The sequence below is a fragment of the Idiotropiscis lumnitzeri genome, chromosome 8, assembly GCF_059441095.1.
Source record: "Idiotropiscis lumnitzeri isolate Australia: NSW breed Sydney's pygmy pipehorse chromosome 8, RoL_Ilum_1.0, whole genome shotgun sequence".
NCBI lineage: Eukaryota > Metazoa > Chordata > Actinopteri > Syngnathiformes > Syngnathidae > Idiotropiscis > Idiotropiscis lumnitzeri.
In genome coordinates, this window is record NC_142398.1 from 1,809,002 (window position 1) to 1,836,801 (window position 27,800).

The 27,800-nt window shown below is 42.3% G+C and overlaps 2 protein-coding genes across 7 annotated transcripts in view; one reads left to right on the forward strand and one right to left on the reverse strand.

Moving 5' to 3' along the window:
- Positions 1-27,800, reverse strand: part of LOC148331481 (P2X purinoceptor 3-like) — a 109,043-nt gene that overhangs the window by 7,196 nt on the left and 74,047 nt on the right. For 5 of the 6 annotated variants that reach the window (XM_088302289.1, XM_088302288.1, XM_088302291.1 and 2 more), the window contains 6 exons: positions 27,513-27,590; positions 27,261-27,402; positions 9,902-10,038; positions 7,282-7,375; positions 7,139-7,204; positions 6,461-6,538 (listed from right to left, as the gene is read on the reverse strand). In XM_088302289.1, the coding sequence (XP_088158415.1) occupies positions 6,461-6,538; positions 7,139-7,204; positions 7,282-7,375; positions 9,902-10,038; positions 27,261-27,402; positions 27,513-27,590 (595 nt within the window). Of the gene's footprint in view, positions 1-5,042; positions 5,255-6,460; positions 6,539-7,138; positions 7,205-7,281; positions 7,376-9,901; positions 10,039-27,260; positions 27,403-27,512; positions 27,591-27,800 lie in introns of those variants that run through there. The other variant, XM_088302290.1, reaches the window with a different exon arrangement.
- On the forward strand, positions 13,295-24,971 carry LOC148331482 (uncharacterized). Its single transcript, XM_088302210.1, has 3 exons — positions 13,295-16,563; positions 16,741-17,672; positions 24,864-24,971. Exons 1-3 carry the CDS (start codon positions 15,471-15,473, stop codon positions 24,969-24,971), a joined length of 2,133 nt encoding a protein of 710 aa, XP_088158336.1. The 5' UTR covers positions 13,295-15,470.

The window sequence follows — 27,800 nt, forward strand, 5'->3', positions numbered from 1 at the left end:
AGTGGTGGTTGTGTGTTGCCCTCGGGCATGTGCCGGTCAATCCAACAGAGTTCAGCGGCAGTGTATTGAAGTAGTCCTGACACACGTTGACAGGACTGGAACAGGCTGAGGTGTGAGAAGCAGACCGGCTTGCTGGTCCACATGGCAGACAGGTGCTGACTTTGACAGGTAAGCTAACCTATAGCCACAGGAGACACGTCGGCGACTGTGCAATGGGTGGGTGGAATGAATGAGAAAAGGGATCATTCAACACACTGATGGCAAAAAGTAAAATCACGGTAATTGGAGGGATGGTAAACTGATAAAGCAGGAACAACAAACGGCCAACAAATTACAGAGAGTTACTGGTGAGCAGCGGCAGCCAATCGTAACAGCGTCTACTCAACCGGAACTCAACCCGCAATATGGTACATTTCATTATACATTACAGTATAGGGTACTAAGGTAAAGGCTAATAAAGCATTGATTGATGTGAAAATTTACTGCAATTACAACTATAAACTTAGTAAATACTTTGACGTGCAGTCTGGTTGAGTGTTCGCGATGACACCATAATACGGCCACACAAGAGGGATGCAAACAACTATACCATTTTTGACAGAATCGACCTTCTTTCGCAATCTTTCTGTGAAGGATCAATAGCTTACTTAATCTTTCTGACATTCATTAAAAAGTTTAACTGGAATATGTTCAGTCATCTGTCAGTTACAATTAGCATAGTGAGCATTAAAGACAAAGAAAATTAGGCAATGGTTATCCCAGACCTTTTCAATTTGTGCCGAAACCCTGTGGTCTTATGCATGCTGTTTGTTTTTCTTTGACTCCGTCCTCGCGGAATTTCAACAGTCCGACTGGGCCCATTCATATTGTGAGCAGAAAGCCTTCTTTGAATAGATAAATTTCTGCCTTCTTCCTAAGGTAGTCATGTAAATTGTTGACATACTATGTGGAGGAAGAGGTTGAAGGTGTGGTGGTATCGACTGTTGAACTTCCAGAGGGCGAGAAATATGGGATTGATGTTTAAAATTTAGTGACTCAATGTTGTGTGTGTTGTTGTAATCGACGGAATAGTAATTGGCATGACAGTTCTTTTCAGCGAAGTGAATGAGTCTATCAAAAAGAATAATTTGAAATATCAAAGTGCTACAGTAGAGGGTAAAAAGATTACGTTAAAATGTATTAAAGTTTAATGCAGAAGTTGTATAAGCAAAGAATGGCTGCACATAATAGTTGGGTAAAAGGTTTTCAAAGGGCGTTGCTGGGTAACAGAGTAAGGATGTGATGTTAAAACTTAGCGATTCTAATGATGAAAAGGACGTATGTTATGTGATGTAAATTGTTGACATACTATGTGGAGGAAGAGGTTGAAGGTGTGGTGGTATCCATGGGAGGAAATGATTGTGAGAGTAGTGCGTGTAAAAAAAAGTGGAATGCAAGAGAAAAAGGTAGTCCAAGTGATAGAAGTTTGTGTGACTTTGGTTATGCTGTAGATGCAACCATTGCGTGACTTCTAAGATAACTGCAAGAAGTGTTGCAAATTGATTCAAAAGATGATTGATGTGAGCGTGATTCGTTCACTGAATAGACAACACAACACTTTTTACCGAATCCATCTTATATTTACTGAAAAAGTGGAGAAACTGGAATAATGGTTAAAAGATTTCTGAAAAAAGGAAGTAATGGGGTAAGTAAGGGGTCGCCACAATGAATCAGTTGCCACCATCTAACCCTGTCCTCTGCATCCTCTGCTCTCAAACCAACTACCGTATTTTTACGGCCATAAGACGCGCTGCATCAAAGGGCGCAACACCAGTTGAGGGTGCTATTTCCGTATTTAATGCACTACAAGGCGCTAGCTCAGCAGCTCGCGCTAGCTCAGCTGGCCGCTCAGCTGGCCGCTCAGCTGCCTCGCTCGCGCTACCTCGCGCGAGCTCAGCTGCTCGCGCTAGCTGATGCCAGCTCACCAGGACTCAATCCACTAAGGGTTTGTTGCCAGAGGTATCTCCCCATTTCAATGACAGGTGTCATGAAACTACTGGGAATCACTGCCAATAACAATGACTCTAACCTATAAAAGGTCTCTTGGCAATCGTCTACTAGACAACGTCAGGGTAGGGACTTCACTGGTCACCACACTCCATAGAGTCACGGTTTCAAATCAAAACCATAAAAAAAAACTCAGCATACAAGCAAACAATGAAACAAAGAAATAGGATTAACACAAAACATGTATCTCTCATGCCATCTGTATACCCAAAAGAAATAAAAATAACACAAAAAGATTATAGCAATGGCTTCTTGGGTGCCACTCAGCCTTAGCCAATTACAGCAATGGCTTCTTGGGAGCCACTCAGACTCAGCCAATCACATGGCTGTTTAGAGAGATGTGCATGGCTGTTTAGAGAGATGTGCTGTTGTGCTTTGTGCTTTTTGCAGTCTGTTATCTAAACCTGGGACGTTTCTTGCTTGCAATAACATAAATTATAAGACAGACTACAACATTGTGGACAGCTGCCCTTTTGTCCAGCTTTCTCCTACACCATCACCCAAACACCATAGTCACATAATGTATAAGTCACGGTCAATTAGAAGCATAGATGACTCAGACTTTGTCCAGCAGGGTGTGCTAACATGCACTCCGAACAGCCCAATGAGTAAAAGGGTTGATGGTCGCGAGTGATGCTTAGTCCATATAATGGGCGCGTCGCTTTACAAGGCGCTTTGTTTGTTTTGGTCAAGATTAGGGACTTTAAAGAGCGCCCTATGGCCAGGAAAATACGGTACTTTCATGTCCTCTTTAACTGCATCCATAAACCTCCTCTTTGGTCTTCCTCTAGAATTCTTGCCACAAAGGAATCAAAAGAAACTGTCACTTTGTAAATAAAAGCTGTAACTCTTCTTCCAATCAATTGATGTATAATGCATGCTGAAGACCATGATCAGACATGAAACATAACATAAAACCTATTTGCAATACATATAATACTTATATACTATTAAGATAATTAATTAAGATAAAAGTGTCAAATATGAATGTAAAGCCTGGAATGTTGCTTTAATGCTCCACAGGCTTCCGACAAAAACATCCTTGGAGGTTCCTCATTTTCCTAGCAGGCTTGCTTGTCGGGTGTTTGACCGGCCCTAGCCCTCAATCTTGCTGTAAGAAAAATATAATAGGATAATATATGTATTATACATATATACTATTAAGTATTCTCAAAATTGCCTAAACATGAGAGTATAAGTGTTAGGGTGAATGTATATAAGTTATCCCATATTTTCTCTATTAGTATTGCAAAGGAATTGTTCCACAGTGTGACCTAAGTTTTACCATATGGATGAGAAGACCCTCAGGAGATGAATGCAGGAAGATTGGATCAAGGCTGCACCAAAGGAGGTGTGACTGAGACACCTCTGAAACAATGGACTTTCATGCTGGGACAACAAAAGTCACGCTGGTGGCTCCTTTCAGTCTACAACTGCCCTTTGTTATGTGTTTACATTCATGATTGCCATGAATACATTATTCCCACCCTTGATTCCTTAGGGCAGATAGCATTGTTAAGATGGGGATTCCCAAATAAAATAGAGGGCTCAGCGGAGTGTGCTTCCAAACAAAGTTGGGGGGGCGGTGCTGAGTGGGGTGCGTGTGTCCCTGGGGAACATGCTTTTTTCCCCGTACTACAATAATGTGTAATTGCACATCCGCTCCAGTGATTGGCAGTGGCGCTCTCATTCCCCATTGTGCAGAATGAGGATTTAACTCTTCGGAGTAGGTTTGTTTTGCAACAAAATTCTATTATTTATAGTTGTGGCGGAGAGTGGATGGTGGGGTTGGGAGGGGGCGTGAATTGTTCTCTTCTTGCTTGCGTACCAGAAAATAATTGAGAAGCACTGATTTAATCTAACAGTACTGAACCCCCTTTAGACAGAAACTGTTTCCTTTTTAGACATAAAAGTGCCACATTGAGCAGGAGAACCAAAGTTTCTTGAGGCTTGTCAACTGGCTATTGTTACATTGTGTTGAATTTTTCGGGTTCCATTGGCCATTAAAGGTGTTTATTTACTGCATAATCAACCAATGAGTCTTGATTGGGCCAGGGTGTCATCATTCTGCAGATGCTTTGCAAGACTGACGTAACCTGTCAAGGACTTTTTAAGTGACAAACAGTTGGCAAGTTGCCACTTGCTTCTCCTAATAAGACCTGTTTAATTTTAAGTATTCATCAGTCCTATAGATATATATACGCTGAAGGATTGTATTATGTTTATAGTGTTAGCCTTAGCACTTACGTGACAGAATGTCAATCATTAACAGGTCCATATTTGCTACAGGTGTTAAGCATTTATTAAACAAAAAGCATGGATCAAATGCAACTAGAAGTAGTGTGCACAGTAATATAAAATTTGGTATTTACTCAGTACTGAATATTTGCGAAGGCAAATTTTACACCTTCCTACCGTAATGACAAGTGATTGTGTTCACTAGTTTTATATTATTCTCACATATTACATTCATATATTACCTAGTTTAAAGGTGTTTAATTCCGTAGACATCATGAATTGCACTCCAGATTTTCAACGCACACACATAGTCAGTCTGCACACAACAACTGACGACAAACAACACTTCATAGACAACAAATATCAAAAAGAACATTTCCACATAGACAATAGAGCTACAGACACAACAAATTTGGCACTGGAGCGGTCACGAGTACGCTATTGCAAAAACATGTTGTATACACACCACAATTTGAGATCTGAACACACACACACATATCTTCTTTCTTGAATATAAAAATGAATATGCCTTGAGTACAGTTAGTTAATTAAGGGTTTATTCCCTTGTAAATTGCATTTATTTGGTAACTAATTCCAACAACACAAATGGCAATAAAGTAATACATAATCTCTCTCTCTCTCGCTTTGTGTGGTGGGTTTGTTGTTTTGTGTCATGGCCCACCATCTCATTACATGGACCCATGATTTTCTCACAAACCGGCCACAGTATGTGAGGACACAGGACTGTGTGTCTGACGTGCTACTCTGCAGCATGCGGGCGCCACAGGGAACTCTTCTGGCTCCCTTCCTGTTTACTCTCTATACCTCGGACTACAAATACAACACCCCTACCTATCACCTGCAGAAGTTGTCTGATGACTCTGCAAGTGTCAACAGAACCACATCCAGATCAACGCTGGGAAATCTAAAGAGCTGGTGGTGGATTTACGCAGGAGTCGGCACTCTCCACCTGCACCAGTGAACAGATGTTGAGAGGGTCTCAACTTAGAAGTACCTGGGTGTTCATCTGAACAATAAACTGGACTGGAGCGACAAAACAGATTCCCTCCCACATTCAAGAAAACATGCATTATAGGTTAATTGGATACTCTAAAACCGTCCTGTGTGTGTAAATGTGAGAGTTTCTACATTACAGGATGGATTTTTACGCCCATCCTACTCCCACAGAAAAAAAAATCCCGCACTATGCCGTCCCTGTGAAAATGACTCCCATCCAGTCCTGCTCACGCTCAGAATGACTCCAACTTCCGTACCGCTCCCATTTTAGCACTCAGCTCCATAAAAAAATAAAATAAAATAAAAATCCGTCTCTGGTCTACAGTTGCCCTGTGATTGCGACTAGTTCAGGACCTGTTCAAAATCAGCTAAGGTAGATTACAGCACACCAGCGACCTTTGTGGGGATAAGCGGTTCAGGTGATGAATGAATGGAACCTGAGACCGCATGTATGATATTAATTGACAAACGAAAATAAATGACTTTTTGCTAGAATTATAGTAATTTTATAAATGTAAGGCGAGCTTCAGTTAGTTTTTCAATCTTTAAAGCAAACGTGTTTTTATTTAGTTCACTAATACTACAATCATTTGTGGAGATAGTTATTGATCCAGACAAGCTGTTTGATACAGTGCACCATGATATCTTGTTTGAATAGTTGGAGCAATATAGCTCGATTGATAAAAGATATATTATCATCTTAAGTAGTATAAATTTGGTAGTGAGTGCAGTAGCAGTGGATAAGAGGGAAAATGCTATTGGTGTATTTTGAATTACCTGTAGCAGATACGATTAAACACTCGTTATAATTATAAACTTGTGGGCAATTTGGAATAAGGGGTCGATCACAATGTTGTTTATACCGACATTTAAACTTTAGATAACCCACAATTAATTAATTGATCACACCATATGAATATTGCATTGTGGACAATTTTTGGGGCCCAAGATATTTATCTTTCCTCAAATTATATCTGCAAAGTCTCATGTATTCTGAAGCGATGAGTGTGTACTCTGTGTGTGTGAGGTGATTGTAACTCGAACCCTATGTATGTCATAGTTTTAAAAGATATTTGACCATAGTACACTAATTTCATATAATGTTGTTCCAAGCTCTTGGACATGCATCTAGAACACTCAAAAAACGTATTCACGTTACCTCTTCAAATTTCTTGGCCTTGTACAATGCTGCTCCTTTTAGAAAGTTCAGCAATATTATGTCACACAGCACAGTACCCTAAATGACATAAAATATTAAGGAGACAATCGCAACATGAGCTAAGCACAGCATTGTTGCTGCAGAGCTCACTTATTGAGGATGTTGATTAAATTTGTCTGTATTTAGTGTATTCATGAACTCACAATATAAAAGAGCTGAGCATTTGAAAATGATGGTTGGTGAGTAGATGGTTTAATTGTTGGTGTTAAATTCTTACTCTCCCTCATTAGTCTTAGTACAACTGCAGCGTAAATTGATAAAATTGCATTGATAAAGTGATCTCAATCAACCTTGCTTTGCACATGCAGTTGCTGTGACACATGGCTCCAAAATTATGTGGAATGGCATTCATAAAATGCACCCAGGTCAAAATTTATGATGTAGTGACGGATGCCATATATATATATATATATATATATATATATATATATATACATATACATATACATATACATATATATATATATATATATATATATATATGTATATGTATATATATATATATATATATATATATATATATATATACATATACAGGTGTTATAGGCCTATAGGTGATCATTCTTCGAATTTCATTGTATAATTCTTTTCATTTTATGTTCCATAATCAACACTCACCACTCCTATTGAAGTGAAGGCTGCTACCATGTTTATTAGTGTGGGAATCATGTTGAACTTGCCTGCCTAAAATGGAAAACACATTGCTAAATATAATTAATAAAACATTTTTAAAGAATACCAAAATGTACAACAATACTCACATTTCCATTGACGAGCACATCAAACCTTATAGCATAGGCTTTCACCAGTGTACGATAGTCAGTCCCATTTTCCATCTTATAATATTTGGCAAACCTCCAATAAAGAAAACAAAACCTTGGGTTATATAAAACAAATTAGAGCTCATAAATCTGTATGTCACCAGCTGATGACTTGAAAATATATTTTTACTCATATAATTGTTGATATGCGATGCTATATATGAAGGCATAGCTTTCTTTGACCTCACCACTTGTGGGGCAAAAGGGTTTGGTGCACTGTGAGCTGGGCAGCAGCCAAAGTCAGAGCATTTGATGGCCTGATTCCCAGCTACAGAAGCTGGCTCTTGGGAAGTGGAACGTGACCTTGGCAGGGAAGGAGCCCCAGCTGGTTTGTGAGGCAGAGAAATTCCGACTAGACATACCTGATGTTCTGCCAAAATGTCATACCTGTGCAAACGTTCCTACCGGAGGTTGAATTGACTAACCCTAAACTTAATCCTGTCAGGTTCGGTCACCGGTCGGCGAGGAGGAGGTGGACCCAGAATGCGAGGAAGCAGGGATAAGGGTAACTTAATGGGAATTTATTAACTGAGTGAAACAAAGACAAACAACGTGGCAGGGTGCAACAAATAAAGGGCAAACTAAAACATGACTAAACTCGGTCGAGAACGAGGAACAAAGAGAGTGACAAATACTGAGGGACAACGTGAACGAGAGCAAGAACAAGATCGGGAAGCGTCCGTTCCAGTCCTGGTATGGAGTAATGTTCCGACGCTGAGCTGTCGGCAAGGGGTGGTTAAATAGTCCATTGATTAGGGGAGCAGATGGGAGTCAGGTGTGTGATTGTTAACGGGGGGCAGGTGTGTGGCTGACGAGGATGAGTGCTGAGGGGAAACGCCCCGAAAACAAGCAAAACAATAACACAAAAAGCATGGAACGAAAAAACAATAACAAAAACCTGTCATGCCCGACGCGGATCATGACAAATCCCAACCGTACATGACATCATTTTTAACATATGGCAGGTAGGATGAAAAGTGACACAATTCCCGGGAAATCACTTTCAGCATTGTTACGTGAGCACAAGCGCACTGAGCCAATATTGGTAGGATGTCTCAATGGGTAGGAAGTCCTTTTGAGTGGGGTTGAAATCTCTTCCAATTTCTTCAGTTGGCCATGGTGAGAGAGGCCAAACAGGTGTGGGCATACTTATTGCCCCCTCAACTTGGCGCCTGTAGTTGGAGGTTGGGCTGAACAATTTGTCGTTTTGGAACAGAAATCGTGATTTCAGATAACACAATTTCGAGATCATAAAAGGAGCAGTTTTTTAACGGGTGCTTATCCACCGTGCTCACAAATCAGTGGCATATGACTGGGAACAGGTCACACTAATCACCTCCGAACTGGTTGAAAAAAGCATCTCGTCTATGTCACACTGTTGTCCGTACTCCCCTAAGTAATTTCTTTTCCTTCCTGCTTGGATGCTAGGCGCTAAGTAGCCTGCGCCGCATCAGGACTAACTTTATTTGTACTATATAAAAGTGTTGCATAATGCAGATTCTCTCCTGCATGGTGACAAATAAAGTACCTCACTAACAAGTAAGAACTTTTACAGAGGATGAGAATGAGGAGCCGTGAAGCGTGCTAATCGCTAAAGTGAAATGCAGAGTCAGAAGACCCAAGATAAGTGCTTAGGTGTACAATTGACTTTTCCCTTGGGTCTGGCTAGAACCGATTAGAGTGTAGAGCCAGAAGCTTTGAACAGAAATGTTGAATTCCAAGAAATACTAGACATAAAATAAGACGACGACTACATTACCAATTTAGCACACGCTCTAATAACAGAACACGGAAACGGCTAACATCTGCTATGATGAAGAGCTTGACGTCAAATGTATATTAAATATTTATAATATCATCAATGTTATTTGCACTTGTTCGCACCACAGATATTGGAGTTCTACACATTAATAGGTCGCAAAATTGGTGTGGTACTGTTGGCTTCATCAAGCTGCGATCTCCAACTCTCACTGGACCGGTTTGCAGTAGACTATGAAGTGGTAGGGATGAAGAACAAGACTTAATCTGAGACCTTGTTCCTCAGTTGGAAAAGGGTTGCATGCCCTCTGAAGTTTGCCCCAAGTGGACGAGTTTAAGTACATTGGGGTCTTGTGACAGGAGAATGGAACGGGAGTTTGTATCTGTCCATCGTGGAGCCGTAGAGTAGATGAGCCAGATGAGGTGGCTTGGGCATTTGATTGGGATGCCTCCTGGACTTTTCCCTGATGAGCTGTTCCGGGCATATCCCAAGACACCCTGGAGAGATTATGTCTACTGACTGGCCTGGGAACATCTCGGCATCCCCCCTGAAGAGCTGGATAAAGTGGCTATGGACAGGGAAGTCTGGGTTTCTCCACTAAAGCCTCCTGCCCTTGCGACCCAAATTTCTATAAGCATGAGTAAATGGATGGATGAATGGCTCAAGCCATAGTTCATAGTTAAAGACATTTTACTTAAGTCCTGATGTATAAACTTTTTGAAAAAGCTCAGTGTATACGTTTCTTTCAGTCATTACTCATTTATTATTTTTTAACATCTATTCCACCGTGGGTATAGATACCTGAAATTGTAACCAAGTGAGACAGCATTCTTCTGTGACATCGCATCCAGTCGTGTGAATGAGTATGAAGGGTTGCACTGGTCGTCTGATTTGTCCAAATCACATGTCCAGCCAATCTTTATTCCTATCACTCCTCCCTAAAAAGGAGGCATATCGAGAGAAAGTGAGTGTAGAGGTTATTTTAGATTCCTTTAGTTTCTTCTTATTTTCGTTGTTCAACCTCTTCATCAAATGGCGAATAAAAACAACTTTTTCCGCGTGAACAAACACTGATGGTCGAAGCACGGTATAAAGACCGTGTTGCTCCTTCGCCATCATCTTTATTTCTTCTTCAACCAAATAACACTTTCTCCTTCGTGCATTACAGTAAATAAAGAATTGCACCCTCTAATGTTGACACATTTCACTCCACAAAATCAAAATAATTACTAAAGACAAAGAAATGTATAATTTCTTCTCACAAACATACAAATGGCAAAAAACAAATATTTGCAATTATTATCCATAAAAATATAAACATTTGTGTAATGGCGCTAACAGTGAGTATTATATGGATATCCCCTTCTAAATCCCAACTGGTGTAAAAATTTTCATCAAGAAACACTCCACTGCCTCTAAATAGCTGGTATTTACAGTCTTTACTGATTAGATTGGTTAACTTTCGGCATGATGACTGATGAGCCAATCAGAAATAGGTGGGGTCTTGCAGAGGAAAAAATTGTTAACATGTTACGTGTCCTTCCCATGGGCCAAAACCTGTGGAAGGGGCCAAAGGGTTCAGGTTGTGCCCTGTGAGCCGGGCGGCGGCAAGAGGCAGGGACCTTGGCGCTGCGATCCCTGGCTACAGAAACCAGCTCTTGGGACATGGAATGTCACCTCTCTGGAAGGGAAGGAGCCTGACCTGATGTGCGAGACTAGATATAGTCGGGCTCACCTTCACACAGATCTTGTACCAGTCCTCTTGAGGGGGGTTGGAAACTCTCCCACACTGTAGTTGCCCATGGTGAGAGGTGCCAAGCAGGTGTGGGTATACTTATTGCTCCTTGTCTTGGGGCAATACACTAGTAACACTGTTTAAAATAGATATAGGGTGCTTCTGACCTCAACTTGGGATGTTGTGAATCAGTAGGGAGAATACTTCGAAGACCACTTAAATTCCTTCAACGCCTTCCATCGAGGAAGCAGAGCCTGAAGACTCTAAGGTGGACTCGCCTATCTATGGGGTTGAAGTAATCGAGTTGGTTAAACTCACTCTGACTGAGGCAGACAGAGTGAGGCTCCAGAGGACGGTAAAAACAGCTCAGAGGATTATTGGCTGCTCTCTCCCCTCCCTGTCGGACGTCTACACCACCCGGTGCTTCAGCAGAGCTCTCAATATCATCAAAGACGATACTCACCCGAACTCACACCTGTTCGACCTGTTGCCCTCTGGCAGGCACTACAGGTGCATCAAATCAAAGAATAATAGACTGAAAAACAGTTTCTTTCCGAGAGCCATCTCCATGCTTAACTCTCACAAACACACACAACCACCCTTACCTTGCAGAACGACGACATAGTGTGTTTTTGTTTATCCAATTTCATGTTTATTTTCTATTTCATTATTTATTCTTTAATTAATGTAATTTATATATCTAATTAAATTATTGTTGTATTGCACTGGAGAGGGGAGCTCTCTAATCTCGTGCCACACTGCACAATGACAATAAAGGGGTTTCTGATTTCTGAAAAACACTCCTCTGTAGTAACAAGGGGGTGGATGAAATCCGCCGGAGTTCCAAAAGGCTCAGGATGTTGTGCAGCGGTCATGGTAGACATGCCTCCACAGAATTACACAAACGTCTGGGACAGTGCCTCTGGATTGGCAGACTGGGGTGGTGATCACCCTTTTTAAGAAGGGGGACCGCAGTGTGTGTTCCAATTACAGAGGAATCATACTCTTCTGCCTCCCTGGTAAGGTTTATTCTGGGGTGTTGGAGAAGAGTGTCCATTGGGAGGACGAATCTCAGATTTTGGAGGAGCATTGTGGTTTTCATCTCGGCCATGAAACATTGAACCAGCTTTACACTCTCGACAGGGTCCTCAGGGGCACATGAGAATTCACTTAACCAGTCTACATGTGTTTTGTAGACTTAGAGAATGCTTTTGACCGTGTCCATCTGCGAGTTCTCTGGGGTGTTTTTCGAGAATACCGAGTGCCGAGCCCACTAATTTGGGCTGTTCAGTCCATGTACCACCGATGTCAGAGTTTGGTCCAGAATGCCTTTGTCACCGATTCAATTCGTAATGTAGTGACCCTTTTGCCTATCAAATCGGTCACTATGGTTGCTACTGGCCTGGGTTGTTTCGACGCGTGTCCGTTCCACCTTTTCCAAAATAAAATCATCCAATTGTCCGTCAAGTCAGCTCACACCATTCTTCCCACCTTGTCACGGTCACGGTCTAAAACTTTTTTGCCTCCCCAATAGTAACCACCTGGGTCTTGTTAGCCCATTGATTAAATAGCCCTGTGGCCAATTGACACCACACTGCACCCAAGTGGTGGGAGGTTTAAAGCAAACATACGTGAACGTAAAAAATGGCTCTTACACACCGGCCCCTAATTGGGCTTGACAGAAGGCAAACCAATTACAATCTTCAAACACAATGAGCCATTAAAGTTAACTCAAATTAAAGCATTACAAACAAAATAAATAACTGAGAACAAATAATCATTCTTATCATGTAAACTATGTAATGGGTATTTTTTGAAACATGTATCTAATAAGGGTTCATGGTTACTCAGTTGCCTCACAGAGAAGACATATTTTTGTCACTGGTCTATCGAGCACGCTGGTCTTGGTTTGAAGACGTACAGAACGGACCAGTCCCCTTTTATCATGAAATGTCTCTAAAATCTTTCCAAGTATCCAAGATCCACGAGGAGCTGTTGAATCAACAACAACAACAACGTCTCCCGGTAAGAAATTTCTTTTTTCTCTATTCCATTTTTGTCTTTCTTGTAATAAAGGTAAGTACTCATGCGTCCACCTTTTCCAGAAAAGATCAGCTAAATACTGGCTTTGTCTCCATCGTCGTCTTATATACATATCTTTTTTCTCAAAAAGGCCAGGGGGCAACACAGGCTTTCCTTTCATTAACAAAATATGGTTTGGTGTTAATGGCTCGAGGTCGTTGGGATCATCGGACAACTTTGTTATGGGATGATCGTTTAATATGGCCTCCGCTTCGCATAACACTGTATGAAATCCTTCATCGTCCAAACATTGTTGTCGAACTACAGTACTAAGAACCTTCCTGATCGATCTTATGATACGTTCCCAAATGCCGCCATGATGTGATGCGGCAGGAGGGTTAAAAATCCATCTGATCCCTTCCTGCGCCATTGCTCTTTGGACTTTGTTGTGATCCAGTGAGTCTAATGCTTGCCTGAGCTCCTTTTCGGTTCCTACAAAATTGGTTCCATTGTCTGATCTTATGGTAGAGACTTGTCCTCTGCGGCAGATAAATCTTCGTAATGCGTTGATACAAGAATCTGTGTCAAGCGTATATGTGACCTCCAGGTGAACTGCTCTACTGGACATGCAAGTGAAGATAACTCTGTAACGCTTTAGGGTAGAACGTCCTCGCTTCACCTCTATTGGACCAAAATAATCCATGCCAGCATGTGTAAATGGTGGGAGATTTGGAACAATTCTTTCAGCTGGAAGATCTGCCATCTTTTGTCCACCCACTTTTCCTCTCAAAATTCTACAAACGTAGCATTTTCCTATTACCTTTCTTGCAGCTGAATCAGCACTTGTGATCCAATATTTTTTCCTCAGCTTGGATAGGACATGATTCTTGCCACTATGGCCCAACCGCTCATGAACATGTCGCAGTAAGAGTGTTGAGATGTGTTGGTCTTTGGCTAGAAGTAATGGGTGCTTTGTTTCCTCGGGCATGGAAGATCTATTTAATCGTCCTCCAACTCTCAGAACACCATTTTCATATAGTGGGTCAAGTTTGTAGATTGAACTAACTCTTTTCACTTTACATCCAGATTTGAGTGCAGCAATCTCAACAGCGAATCTTTCATTCTGGCTGAAGCGAATAATGGACATTTCAGCTTCCAACAGGTCATCTACAGCTAGTCTTTGATCTCCCAATGTGGCCTTCAATTCCCGCATTTTTGAATTGACATCGGTCAATTGACTATCATAAGAATCAGTGCTTTCAGAAATCAGCTGTTTCCTCTTTTGACTTACAGTCCTTAAAATCCTCTTGAACTTTAGAAGCCAACCTACCGCAATCTTCAACCTTTTCCAATTGGAAAAGTGTGTGATCAATTTATTAGTGGCATTTTCAGGAACCTCAGTAACGGCTGCGTTCACAACACAGTTCCTTTTGACTTCCAGGTCATCAACAGTCTCCCTGTCCACTGGGTGCGAAGGCCATTCACTTTCTGCCTCCCACAGAAATTTGGGACTTTCAATTTATTTTCCTTCAATTAAGGGTTCCATCTTTAGCCCTCTAGAGGCATAATCTGATGGGTTCTGTGTCGTAGGAACGTATCTCCACAGCGAAAAGTTTGAGGATTCTCTAATCATTGCTATTCTATTTGCCACAAATGTTTGGAACCTTTTGTCCTCATTTTTTATATATTTTATCACTGACGTGCTATCTGTCCAAAATTGTGATTCTGTCAAAGGCAGTTGCAGCTCCGAACGCAGCATCTTATCCACTTTAACAGCAAGAACTGCTGCTGTTAGTTCTAAGCGGGGAATAGTCACTTGTTTTAACGGGGCAACTCTGGCCTTGCCTAGTAAGAAAGCAGTGTGAACTCTGTTCTTGTCATTTTGCAACTTGATGTAAGTAACAGTGCCGTATGCAGTCTCACTAGCATCCGAAAAATGATGCATTTGAGCAGATGTTATCGGTCCAAAGTCTTGAGGCTTGAAACATCGATTGATTTTGAAGCTTTCCACCTTTTCAAGGTCTTCCAACCACTTGTTCCATTTTTGTTGAAGGGATTGAGGTATTGGCTCATCCCAACCACACTTCAAACGACACAAGTCCTGCAAGATCATCTTTGCCGGGATGGTGAATGGAGCCAATAATCCCAAAGGGTCGTAAACTGAATTTATCTTTGATAACAATCCACGCCTTGCGTGCGTATTGTTTTTAATGTTGAACTTGAATTCAAAGGTGTCAGTCTCAATACACCACTGTAGCCCAAGAGCCCGCTCATCAGGCACTATATCCCTATCCAAATCAAATTCCTTAATATTCTTTGACCTATCCTCTTCAGAAATACCTGACAACACTTCGCGGCTGTTGCTAAGCGGTGGTTTTACTACTGTTGGGGGCTGTTTTTTGCGCGATCGTGTCCGGAGACGAAACTCGGAGCTACGGATCGATCGTGTACACAAGAGATCAGCTGTTAGCACTCCGTGCTAACCCCGCGTGGGCTCCCGGAGCGAGACCCGATATTCCCCGCGAGCTGAGGAGGAAGAGACGGGGATGTCGTGCGGGGGCTAAACGCCAGGCAAGGAGGAGACGATATCACCCCGTCCTCCCGTCCGTTATTATGGGGAATGTTCGATCCCTCTCCAACAAAATGGACGAGCTAACAGCGCTAACCCGGCACGAGAGGATTGTCCGGGAGGCTAGCTTGCTGGTGTTCACGGAGTCGTGGCTAACAGAGCTAACGCCGGACGCCGTCGTGGAATTGGACGGCTTCCAAATACTACGCGCGGACAGGACACTGGAGAGCGGTAAGAGAAAAGGGGGAGGGCTGGCTGTGTTTGTTAATGATAGATGGTGTAACCCTGGGCATATAACTGTTAAGGATCAACTTTGCAGTCGGGACATTGAGATGATAGCTGTTAGCATGCGTCCGGTCTATTTACCGCGAGAGTTCAGTCATGTGATCGCGGTAGCGGCGTACGTGCCTCCCTCTGCTAACGGTGAGACAGCCTGTGATGTACTGAATGCAGCTGTGAGCAGGCTACAAACACAGCACCCAAATGCCTTGTTCCTTATCTCTGGTGACTTCAATCATGCTTCTCCTTCCTCCTCTCTGCCTTCATTCACACAATATGTAACATGCCAAACCAGAGACAATAAAATATTGGACCTCTTCTATGCCAACACCAAGGAGGCGTACACGTCACTGCCCCTCCCCCCGCTGGGCAAAGCTGACCACAACTTGGTTGCTCTCCTGCCTGTGTACAAACCTCTCGTCCGCAGGCAGCCAGCTGTGACACGCACAGTTCAGCGATGGTCCGGAGAAGCCGAGGAGGCCTTGAAGGACTGTTTCAACACAACTGTGTGGGAGGTATTCAGCGAAGCTCACGGTGAGGACATTAATGGTCTAACAGACACAGTTACAGACTATATTAACTTCTGCATGGAGAACACCATTCCCACCAGGACTGTAAGATGTTTCTCCAACAACAAACCCTGGATCACACCGGACATTAAAGCTCTCCTGAAGGAGAAAAAGAGGGCTTTTGTTTCAGGCGACAAGGACGAGCTGAAGAGAGTGCAGCGTCAGCTGAGAAGGAGGATCCGAGAGGGGAAAAAGTCCTACAGGATGCGGATGGAAGAACAACTGCAGCGGAACAATGCCAGGGATGTCTGGAGGGGCCTGAAGACCATCTCAGGCCACGGACAAGCAGGTAAGACCCAGAAGGGGGGGGGGCTTCAGTGGGCAAATGAGTTGAACCTATTTTTCAATAGGTTTGATCAAATGTCTGACCCCGCTCAGGCTTCCCTGATGCAGCCCCCACCCACCCCTCCTGCCACTGCGAACAAGACCCTCTCTCCCCCTCTCTCGCCCCTCTCTCTCTCCACAGGCTCCAGTTCCCAGCCTCATCAGACAACCACCACTTCCTCCTGCTCAGCCTTGTTCCTCACAACATCTCAGGTGAAGAACCAGCTGAGGAAGATGAAGGCGAGGAAGGCGGCAGGCCCAGATGGGATCAGCTCCCAGCTCCTCAAATCCTGCGCAGACCAGCTGTGTGGAATCGTCCAGCACATGTTCAACCTGAGCTTGAAGCTGGGCAGAGTCCCCCAGCTGTGGAAAACATCCTGCCTGGTTCCGGTTCCAAAGACACCCCATCCGAAGGAGCTCAACAACTTCAGACCAGTGGCGCTGACGTCTCATCTGATGAAGACCCTGGAGAGACTGGTCCTCGTCCATCTGCGCCCCCTGGTCAGCTCCTCAATGGACCCACTCCAGTTTGCATACCAGCCTGGCATCAGTGTGGATGATGCCATCATCTACCTGCTCCACACTTCACTCTTCCACCTGGAGAAGGCGGGGGGCACGGTGAGGATCATGTTCTTTGATTTCTCAAGTGCTTTCAACACCATCCAGCCCGCCTTATTGGGAGACAAGCTGGAGCAGGCGGGAGTGGCCCACCACCTCATCACATGGATTCACAACTACCTCACAAACCGGCCACAGTACGTGAGAACACAGGACTGTGTGTCTGACGTGCTCCTCTGCAGCACGGGAGCGCCGCAGGGAACTGTGCTGGCTCCCTTCCTGTTCACCCTCTACACCTCGGACTACAAATACAATTCCACAACCTGTCACCTGCAGAAGTTCTCTGATGACTCTGCGATTGTCGGCCTCATCACTGACGATGACGATCGGGAGTACAGAGGGGTTACGCAGGGGTTCGTGGACTGGTGTCAGCAGAACCGCCTCCAAATCAACGCTGGGAAATCCAAAGAGCTGGTGGTGGATTTCCGCAAGCGTCTGCACTCTCCACCTGCACCAGTGAATATCCAGGGAACAGACGTTGAGAGGGTCTCAACTTACAAGTACCTGGGTGTTCATCTGAACAATAAACTGGACTGGAGCGACAACACAGACGCTCTCTATAGGAAGGGTCAGAGCAGACTCTTCCTACTCAGGCGGCTGAGGTCCTTTGGCGTTCGGGGAACACTCCTCAGGAACTTCTATGACTCGGTGGTTTCATCAGTCATCTTCTATGGAGTGGTCTCCTGGGCAGGAGGCATCTCGGGCCGAGACAAAAAGAGACTGGACAAACTGGTGAGGAGGGCCAGCTCTGTCCTGGGCTGCTCCCTGGACTCTGTGGACTCAGTGGGGGGCAGAAGGATGACGGCAAAACTGTCATCAATGCTGGACAAACCAGCCCACCCATTCAATGACACTCTGAGAACACTTTACAGCTCCTTCAGTGACAGACTTTTACACCCTCGCTGTACCAAAGAGAGATTTCGCCGCTCCTTCCTGCCAACTGCTGTCAGACTTTTTAACAAGAACATTGGGTCAGGCCTACAAACGGGAGGGCATTAGTGCAATTGTGCAGTCCTAGGATGCAATATTAACTACTACTGTACTTTCAGCCAAGGGTGTACTTAAATATTGACCAATGATGTATTTTGTTTACCATTACAGTATTCTTATTACAATACTTCTATCACTGTAGTATTTCTACCACTGCAGGATGTTCACTATTACAGTACTTTTATCATTGCAGTATTTTTCTATCATTGCGGTACTTTTACTATTACAGTACTTTTACCATTGCAGTACTTTTACCATTGCAGTACTCTCATCATTGCAGTATTTTTCTATCGTTGCAGTACTTTTACTATTACAGTACTTTTACCATTGCAGTATTTTCTATCATGCAGTACTTTTCTATCATTTCAGTACTCTTACCATTACAGTACTTTTATCATCGCAATATTTTTATGATTGCAGTATTTTCAATCATTCAGTAGTTTTTATCATTACAGCGTTTCCCCCTCCGTATAATGGACAAACATTAGGAGTGTTTCCTTACACTTAGATACGTTTATACTGTGTATATTTGCATGCTTTTTCTGAATGTCTGCTGCTAATGTTATACATTAACGGCTACATTACGCCGCCGACTCTGTGTGATCTATATCTTTGCTGCTGTAACACCTCAAATTTCCCCATTGTGGGACTAATAAAGGACATCTTATCTTATCTTATCTTATCTAAGCCATTTTGTAAGGTTGAAACCTCCACTGCGGCAGATAGCCTTGAGGTTTTGGACCATAACCATAGCCTCTACTTCCGATGGTAGGCTTTTCAGTAGATCATCCACGTAAAAGTTTCTTTTGACTGTGTCCGTCACTTCTACTGGAAAGTTGTGTACATTGTCTTCTGCGGTTTTCCTTAATGCATAACATGCGCAACTAGGAGAGGACACAGCTCCGAACAGGTGAACAGTCATGCGATATTGTACAAACTCTTGCTCCAAGTTTCCTTCTGGCCACCATAAAAATCTCAAAAAATCCAAATGTTCCGTATCCACTTTTACCTGATGAAACATTGATTGCACGTCAGCCATGATCGCTACGGGTTCCTGTCTGAATCGTGTCAGAACCCCTAACAATGAGCTGGTCAGATTTGGGCCTTGTAGGAGCTGTCTATTTAGCGAGGTACCTTTAAATTCTACCCCGCAGTCAATCACCACGCGAAGGTTACCCTTCTGAGGATGATACACGCCATGGTGAGGGAGATACCAAATTTTCCCTTCGGCACGCTCTAATTGTTCCTCTGGAAGCCTTTCTGCGTATCCCATTCCAGTGACATCAGATAGGAAAGTTGAATATTCCTTGTGAAAACCTTCATCCTTCTGAAGTCTACTTTTGAGTGATCCAACACGTTGCTTGGCCACAGAAATATTATTTGGCATTTTCACATTTTGATCCTTAAAAGGCAGTTTTGTCATGTAATGACCATCTTTAAATTGGACAGAACTTTCCATTATTTCAATGAATCTCCTTTCATTTACTGACATCTCTTCTTTGTCATTGTAAGATGTTTCATTGAATTCCTGATTGTATTGATTTATCAACAACTGTTGGAGTCGGTCAACACTGATCCTATTAACCAGTGCCAGAGGGTGGCCATTCTCACACTGTGTTGCACTATTTCCCTGTAGAGGTCCATTAATCACCCAGCCAAGAAGAGTTCTAACAGCATACGGTCCCTCGCCGCGACTGTTGATCACCTCCCAGGGTTCCATTACCTTTGAGGCGTTTGTGCCAATCAACAAATCAACATTAGCGCTGATACGAGGAATGTGCGCATCCTTAAGATAAGACCATTTCTTTAACTCCCTTTCGCTGATTAAATTGTCTACCGATACTGGCATTTGTTTCTGTGTGAATGTGGTGGGAAGCTGATAATAATGGTTGTTGTTCAGACCACATATTTCCAAGCCTTCAATCATGTAGCTTGGCATAGTGGTGTTGTGGGTCATAGTTCGTATATGAATATTGGTTCCTTTGACTTTGAGGTTTAGTTTTTCCTTTAAACTTTTGGAGCAGAAAGTATCAGTACTCCCTGGATCCAAAGAAGCGTATGTTTGAACCAATTTGTTTCCTTTTGTAGATTTGACCTTAACAGGTAAGATTGACAGAATGCCATTACTGCCGCCGGCCCCTGTATGTCCACACGTGGAAACACTTGTGCCACTCACTGGTGCTCCCTGTGGCTGTCCTTTTGGACGCTTTTCCTCTTCACTTCTTTCCCTTTTTTCAATATGGAGAACACTGGGGTGATTTTGGTTGCATATTTTGCACAATATGCGGTTACTGCAGTCCTTGCTCATGTGCCCTGTGTGCAGGCAGCCGAAACACACTCCTTTCGCCTTAAGAAAGTCCAGCTTCTCTCTATGAGGTTTCCTTTTCAATTCTGAACCTTGATCCAATGCATGTCGTCGTGTACAATACAAACAGCGATTGTTATCAGTTGTAGGCAGTGCACTTTGTGTTTGAGTTTGTACATTTCTATTGTTTGTACCCGCAGCTTCTTCATTGGACATAACAGCAGTTGCAAAAGTGTTTCCCCTGGATTGTGATTTTTGTTGCAAATATGCCTTGCTTGCTTGAGTTTTGTTGCTCCTGTTTGTGTCAATTGTGGTGTTTTGGATATCACCAAAGATTGGATCCGAAATGATCTTGACTTGATATTCAACAAATCTTACAATGTCCTTGAAACCTGCCCTATGACCTTGCGTTTCATAGATGCTGCAAGCCCTCTCTCTCCAACGCTCTCTGAGTTTATAAGGAAGCTTCTGTGTTATTAGTTTCATGTTTGCTGGCATATTGAGTTCATCCAAATATCGGAGTTCTTTCATTGCATTGCAGCATTCGGCCAAGCACAATGCATAGTCATGTAGCCCCTTTTTATCCTCTGCCTTTACAGTAGGCCATTGTGTTATTTTATTCACATAGGCAGCTGTGATTTTCAATTCATTTCAAAAATGTTTAATGAGTAGGGTTTTGGCTGCATCATAGGCTCTGTCCGGTGGTAGGTGTTGGCAGCTGTGAACTAGTTCTTTAGGCTGGCCCCCAGTGTATTGTTCCGAATAGAATAACCAGTCCTCCCTTTGCACCTTTGCTTCCACACAACGTTCAAAGGTTCTCATAAAGGTCCGAAATTGTAGAGGGTCTCCATTAAAACAAGGCACTTCTCTGCGTGGTAGCAACTGGAAACTTTGTGTTTGTGCTAAAAGTGCTGTTATTTCGTTTTGCTTGTGTAACAGCCTGTAGAGTTCATCGTTGTTTTGCAACGGGAGTGCAACTCGAGCACTGGGATTTATATTTGACTGGGTTTCCTGTGTTGCAGATGTTTGCCATGCTTGCATCCTGGGTCGATCTCCGATGCTTTGAGAATGCGGTGCTGCTTGACTACTGAGATTCATATTTGGTTGATGTGCCTGTGTTCTGGCTGTTGCTTCCATCTTCGGCGCTGGGTTCAATAGTACTGCATTAGTTTGGGATTTCAAGTAGGATGACATTCCATCTGAATGTTTGCTTTGTTTACTAGCAACACTGTTAAATGAAGAGTCTTTCAACGTCAGCAATTTTGCAGCAGATGCGGCTAGTTCTGTTTCTATTTCCAGTTGTTCCTGTTTCCTTCTTATGTCCTCTGCTTGTTCTTCCAAAGCATGCTTTTTCTTAAGTGCAGCAGTACGCGCCATGATCACAGCTTGTTCTGCCTCCATTTGTCGACGTAAAGATGTTGTAGTAGACCCACTGTGCTTTGAGGAAGTATTGGAAGTTACATTGGAAATGCTGTCATGGGGTTCCACTTGGACTTCCTCGCTCTGAGGTCCTTCAATTCTTTGATGTTTCATTTCATTATTATTGTCCTCCATACCTTCATTTTGACAGCAACATTCATTGCAACCCAACCACTTATTTACCTCTGAAACAAATTCATCGATAGCGAGCGTTTTTACTTTAAACCACATTTCTTGCCTTTCACACTCTTCAAGTGGCATAAATTTCAATAAAGCTTCGTGATGTGCAACAGCTTCATCACATAGTTTAGTGTATTTGTCAAAACGCATTTTTTACCTCTGAAACAAAACCTTTAACACCCATCAAATTAATAATTGTCTGCTTGAGGCTTGCTACCCTTTGCAACTTGTTTTTTCTCTCTTTTCGCAGTGTTTCTATCTTTGCCAAAAAGGCCTTTTCAGTCATTTTAACCGACCGCTTTTTTACAGAAGGACCTTCCTCAATCCCTAAATCATCTTGCTTAGGTGTCTCAGTCTAAAGTTCAGCTTTGTCGAGGTCCTCTTCTCTACTCATAATTATGTTGATACAAAACCCTTTGATCACTCTCTTACGCGTGCAACCTTCCGTAAGTTGTACACGCGCACAGTCTAATTCAAATTGCAAACGCGCCCCGTAACGTTCCCTCAATTACTACCAATGCATTGGATTTTATGCGCAAAGTTGTGTGCACACATTTACAGCAATCTACTATATGGCCATTAATGTAGCGCTACAAATACCTTGCCGTTGGCCGGCATAGAAGTGTATTGATGTTCCAATTCCTTGGTTGGAGAGCCGCGGCTACGGTTCCAAATAATTCCAAACGAGCAAACAATTTGGGCAGATGACGTCCAAACATCAGCAATCATCCAACGTTGTCCTCAAGGCGACAAGAAAGCCATTCGATCCGCCGCTCCTTTTCAGCTGCGCTGTCCTCACTTTGAAGCAAACGTATCTTCATTCGCTTGAAGCAAAGTTTTAGACTTAAATTGTAGTGACCCTTTTGCCTATCAAATCGGTCACTATGGTTGCTACTGGCCTGGGTTGTTTCGACGCGTGTCCGTTCCGCCTTTTCCAAAATAAAATCATCCAATTGTCCGTCAAGTCAGCTCACACCATTCTTCCCACCTTGTCACGGTCTAAACCTTTTTTGCCTCCCCAATAGTAACCACCTGGGTCTTGTTAGCCCATTGATTAAATAGCCCTGTGGCCAATTGACACCACACTGCACCCAAGTGGTGGGAGGTTTAAAGCAAACATACGTTAACGTAAAATATGGCTCTTACAGTAATGTTTATGGACAGAATTTCCAAATCAAATCAAATCAAAATCAAAATTAAAATCAAATTTTATTTATACAGCATTTTTCATACATCAAATGCAGCTCAAAGTGCTGTACAGTGAACCCTTGTTTATTGCGGGGGATACGTTCCAAAAATAAAGCGCGATAGGTGAAATCTGCGAAGTAGTCAGCTTTATTGATTTATTTTTTGTTTTACAGTGCATTTGATATGATACATTGTTGTGGTTTGTTTGTGCATGTAGGTGGGAAGTTGTTGTCCTGCAGTGCCACCTTGTGGCATTGCTGTGTTCGTTTTAAGCGTGTTATTTCTTCTTCTCTCTTTTTTTTGTTATTCAACTTTCGGGTTGCTTCACTTTGAGACGTGTGCTCATATGTTGACAGAGGAGCGGTAAAAAAGCCATCTATATTAACACACACTAGTGATAGAGCATTAATTTGATATTTTTGGGAAAGAATTGACATTGTGATTTTTCGTTATTTTACATAGTCCGTAGCTCAGAATCTTGATGTGTATTCCAAGCTAAGGCAAGATAGCTGACTGTCGGAACTGTTTACTAGCGCCCTTGGAGAGCGGAATGAGGTACGGTAGTGTATAAAATAAAAATGTAAATTATAGTTGTATGGCAAATTGAAATGGTGTAATTTGATTCGTTTGTATTTCTTCATTCCTTTGTATTGAGTTGATAGGAACGTTGTGTATACATGATTGATGTATGAATTATTTGTGAAACTACTATTGCAATTTGTGTTTTTCTGTTGTTCTGTAGTTTTCACGGTGCAGAATGCTGAACAAGCTTGTTCAGAGATAAAAGATTATCGACACCCGTTTGAAATTCTCTGCGTCCTTATTCAAAATCCAAGGGGCCGCTACACAGAGCACAATTCCACTGGAAAAGAAATCTGTGAAGCCGCAAAAGATGAAGCGCGATATAGTGAGGGATCACTGTACAATTAAAAACATCCCAATTAAAACAAAAAGTTTTTTGCAGATTGCAGACGTGATGCTGTTGGCTTCTTCAATTAGTGGCACTGTTAGCTTCTTCAGGCCAACTCTCCCTGGATTTGTTCGCAGCCGAGTGTGAAGCGGTTGGGAAGGAGATCAGCACCTCCAAATCTGAGACTATGGTCTTCAGTCGGAAAAGGGTGGCGTGCCCTCTCTATGTCGAGAAAGAGATTCTGCCCCAAATGGAGGAGTTCAAGTAACTTCGGGTGAGGGTAGGATGGAGCATGAGATCGACAGGCGGATCGGTGCAGCGTCTGCTGTGATGCGGACCCTGTATTAGTCTGTTGTGGTGAAGAAGGAGCTCAGCCACAAGACAGAGCTCCCAATTCATTGGTCGATCTATGTTCCTCCCCTCACATATGGTCAAAAGCTGTGGGTCGTGACAGAAATAACAAAATCTCAGATGCAAGAGCTTCCTCTGCAGGGTGTCCAGGCTTTCCTGTAGAGATAGGGTGAGAAGCAAGAGGGACTCAGAGTCTAGCTGCTGCTTCTTCATGTTGAGAGAAGCCAGATGAAGTGGTTCGGGCATCTGATTTGGATGCCTCATGGTCACCTCCCTGGTGAGGTGTTCCGGGTACGTCCCACAGACAGGAGGCCCCGATGACAACCCAGGACACGCTGGAGAGACTGTTTCCCAACTGGCCTTGGAACGCCTGGGGATCCCTCCGGAAGAACTAGAAGACGTGGCTGGGTAGAGGGATGTCTGGGCTTCCCTGCTGAAGCTGCTGCCTTTGCGACCCCATCGCGGATAAGCGGCAGATAATATTTCATAATCTTTGGCACCAGCCAAATTGAGAAGGTGTGAATCACTTATGGTGTTCTAAAGAAGGTTTAAAATTATAGTGTTACAAAATTACAAAAATCAAGTATAAACATTTACACATTTATTCATCATGTGAACCTGGTACATAAGTATATTTTCTAATATGGCATAATTCTTTGGATATAAATAATCTACCAGTGTAATCATTTAATATGTGAGCTAAGGGGTAGGACTAAACAAGTATTGTACTTTCTTCCTTTTTACTTTGAACATGTAAACCGAGTTGATTTATGACATCTACCGATGATTTGCTTTCTATTTCTTTCTTCCAATGTTTGTTTTTATCTTGTAATGTGTTTATATTTTCAATAAATCAATCTATTTCTTTCTTCCAATTTTTGTTTTTATCTTGTAATGTGTTTATATTTTCAATAAACCAATCAATCACTGAATGAAAGTTTTCTTAATATACACATTAAGTATTACATAGGTTTTAACTAAAAACCTGCATACCTACTTTTGACCCCCTGCACATTTACAGTGGATATATTACAATAATTTCAAGAGAAAAAAAAATCATTGGGTATGCTGAACAGGTATGTGGTTGATATTGCTATAGTTGTGATAATTTGCTCAGACAATATAGAAGCTACTAAAGAAAAGTAAAACAGTCGGTGAGACGTGTCATCGGATCACAAGTATGCTTTGGAAATGGCTCACTGAATCTCACACACACACACAACCACCCTTACCTTGCAGAACAGTGACGTAATGTTTTTATTTATTCAATTTCATATTATTTCTATTGCATTATTTATTCTCTAATTGATCTATTTCATTTATATTTAATTAAATTATTGTTGTATTACACTGGAGAGGGGAGCTCTCTAACCTCGTTGCACACTGTACAATGACAATAAAGGGATTTCTGATCCTGCTGCACTGCCAACCGACACTACCGCAAAATGAATTTCTGACAAACTACAATTGGATGCATATAAAACACACAGTGACATTTCATACCACTTTTAGATTTCTATTATCATTTATGCATACAAACGAGTAACTACATAAAGAATATACCTGCCTCCAAGCATAGTAAAGGAGTGGAAGAGTTTAAACCTGGCTAGTTTTATTCGATGTCCTGCATCTTGTGTCACTGTTATTCTGTGGAATGCTGTGTGTGTGGCTGGTGAAGCTGAACAAAGAAAGTGAAAGAATGTGAAGGTTTGGGAGGTTTTAGGTTGGTGCCTGGCGGAGACAGATACCTCGAGGGGGAAGGGGTCGACAAGAAACTGGACCCTTCAACCACAAGCAGGAGGAGCCACCACTTGAAGAAAGACCAAGAAAAGCAAGCTAAAGTTAACTGCAGCGTACACATAGCCAATAGAATCATGCCAGGATGCCTTTGTCTCTGTGTCATTTGCATATTGTGTCTATAAATTAATGCTGAACAGCGGAGACAAAGAGAGCTGTATTGAGAGGGACCCAAGCCCAAAGTGTAGACTTGTGTGTTCGGAATAAATCCACTCGTGTGTGAAAATGCCGGCTTCCTGATACCTTTCTATTGCAGAACGAGCGCGCATATTGTTGGATGAGTGAGAGCTGGGTAAAGTCACAAATTGGAGTCAGATTATTAATTTGAGTTTACATTGGTTTAAAATTAAATTCTAACATTGGTTTAAAGATAAATTCCAACAATTTTATACTATATTTATGAATAATTTACATTTCTCATTCATTTGTCATAAGGACAATGACACTCTCAGTCAATGAAATATGTTAAGAAGACAGTAAACCTCACTCTTCACTATCTTTCAATATAAGTAGCTGGCAGTATTATGCAACAAGGCATGTTTTGCACACGTTTTTTTGTCTCCTTTAATTAAACAATAAAAAAGAAGCAACCAATACTTACCGACAGCTTATTGCCAGCTTCAGAATTTAAAGACAAACCTGTTGGCTCAGTTACGTCATGCACACACTTGGGTCAAACAAGCCGGAGTGGCCAGTGGGTGGACCCAGCTCACAAAAATATTTTCTGCATCTTTTTTTTAGGCTATTTCATTGCGTTTTTACCAAAATCGTCATTGAAATCGTATTATTTTTACTCCTTCTTAAAAATATTTTTATCCTAACTTTTTTTTCCAGTCCCATACACTGTATGAACAATGTTACACACACAGTCACAGGGAAATGCATTGTTACTGGACCTTACTACCTTGTCTGCAAGTTTGGTGAAGTTCTGCTGTGCATAGCGGACTACATCTCCCACTTTGAAGATAGGACAGTAAGTATTGTTGACCATGTCAAAGTTGCAATCATTGATGTACTTGTCAGTGATAGTGGGGAGAAAATTGCCTCTGCACACAGAGAAAACATGATATTGCTTCACATCAAGCACCATATATAATTTGGTAAAAAATGTATCAGAAAATAATTTAATGTTTAAAATTTCATTGCATCAACTTACTTTGTGTAGTTAAAGGTGGGAAACCGAATGCTGTTTTTGATGAAAATTGTGAAATTTTCCACTTCCATCATTGGTGTGCTGACATGAAGGGAGACAAATAAAATGAGGCAAAAGTGATTTAAAGTCATACTTTGAGTCCCACTGAGGAAAAAAGAAACAAGTAGTTGTTCAAGTTAAATTAGTCTGCTTCCTGACCACTGTCAAGGTGCCTTTCAGATAAAGATGAAAGATAAAGATGTCTTTTATTAGTCCCACAAAGGGGGAAATTTGCAGTATTACAGCAGCAAA

What these genes read in the sequence shown, in the direction of transcription:
- LOC148331482 (XM_088302210.1), top strand. Translation starts at nt 15,471, where the DNA reads ATGGGGAATGTTCGATCCCTCTCCAACAAAATGGACGAGCTAACAGCG. An exon ending in CTCAGGCCACGGACAAGCAG is followed by an intron (nt 16,564 to 16,740) that starts GTAAGACCCAGA and finishes CTCTCTCCACAG; the next exon opens with GCTCCAGTTCCCAGCCTCAT. An exon ending in TGCACTCTCCACCTGCACCA is followed by an intron (nt 17,673 to 24,863) that starts GTGAATATCCAG and finishes TACGTCCCACAG; the next exon opens with ACAGGAGGCCCCGATGACAA.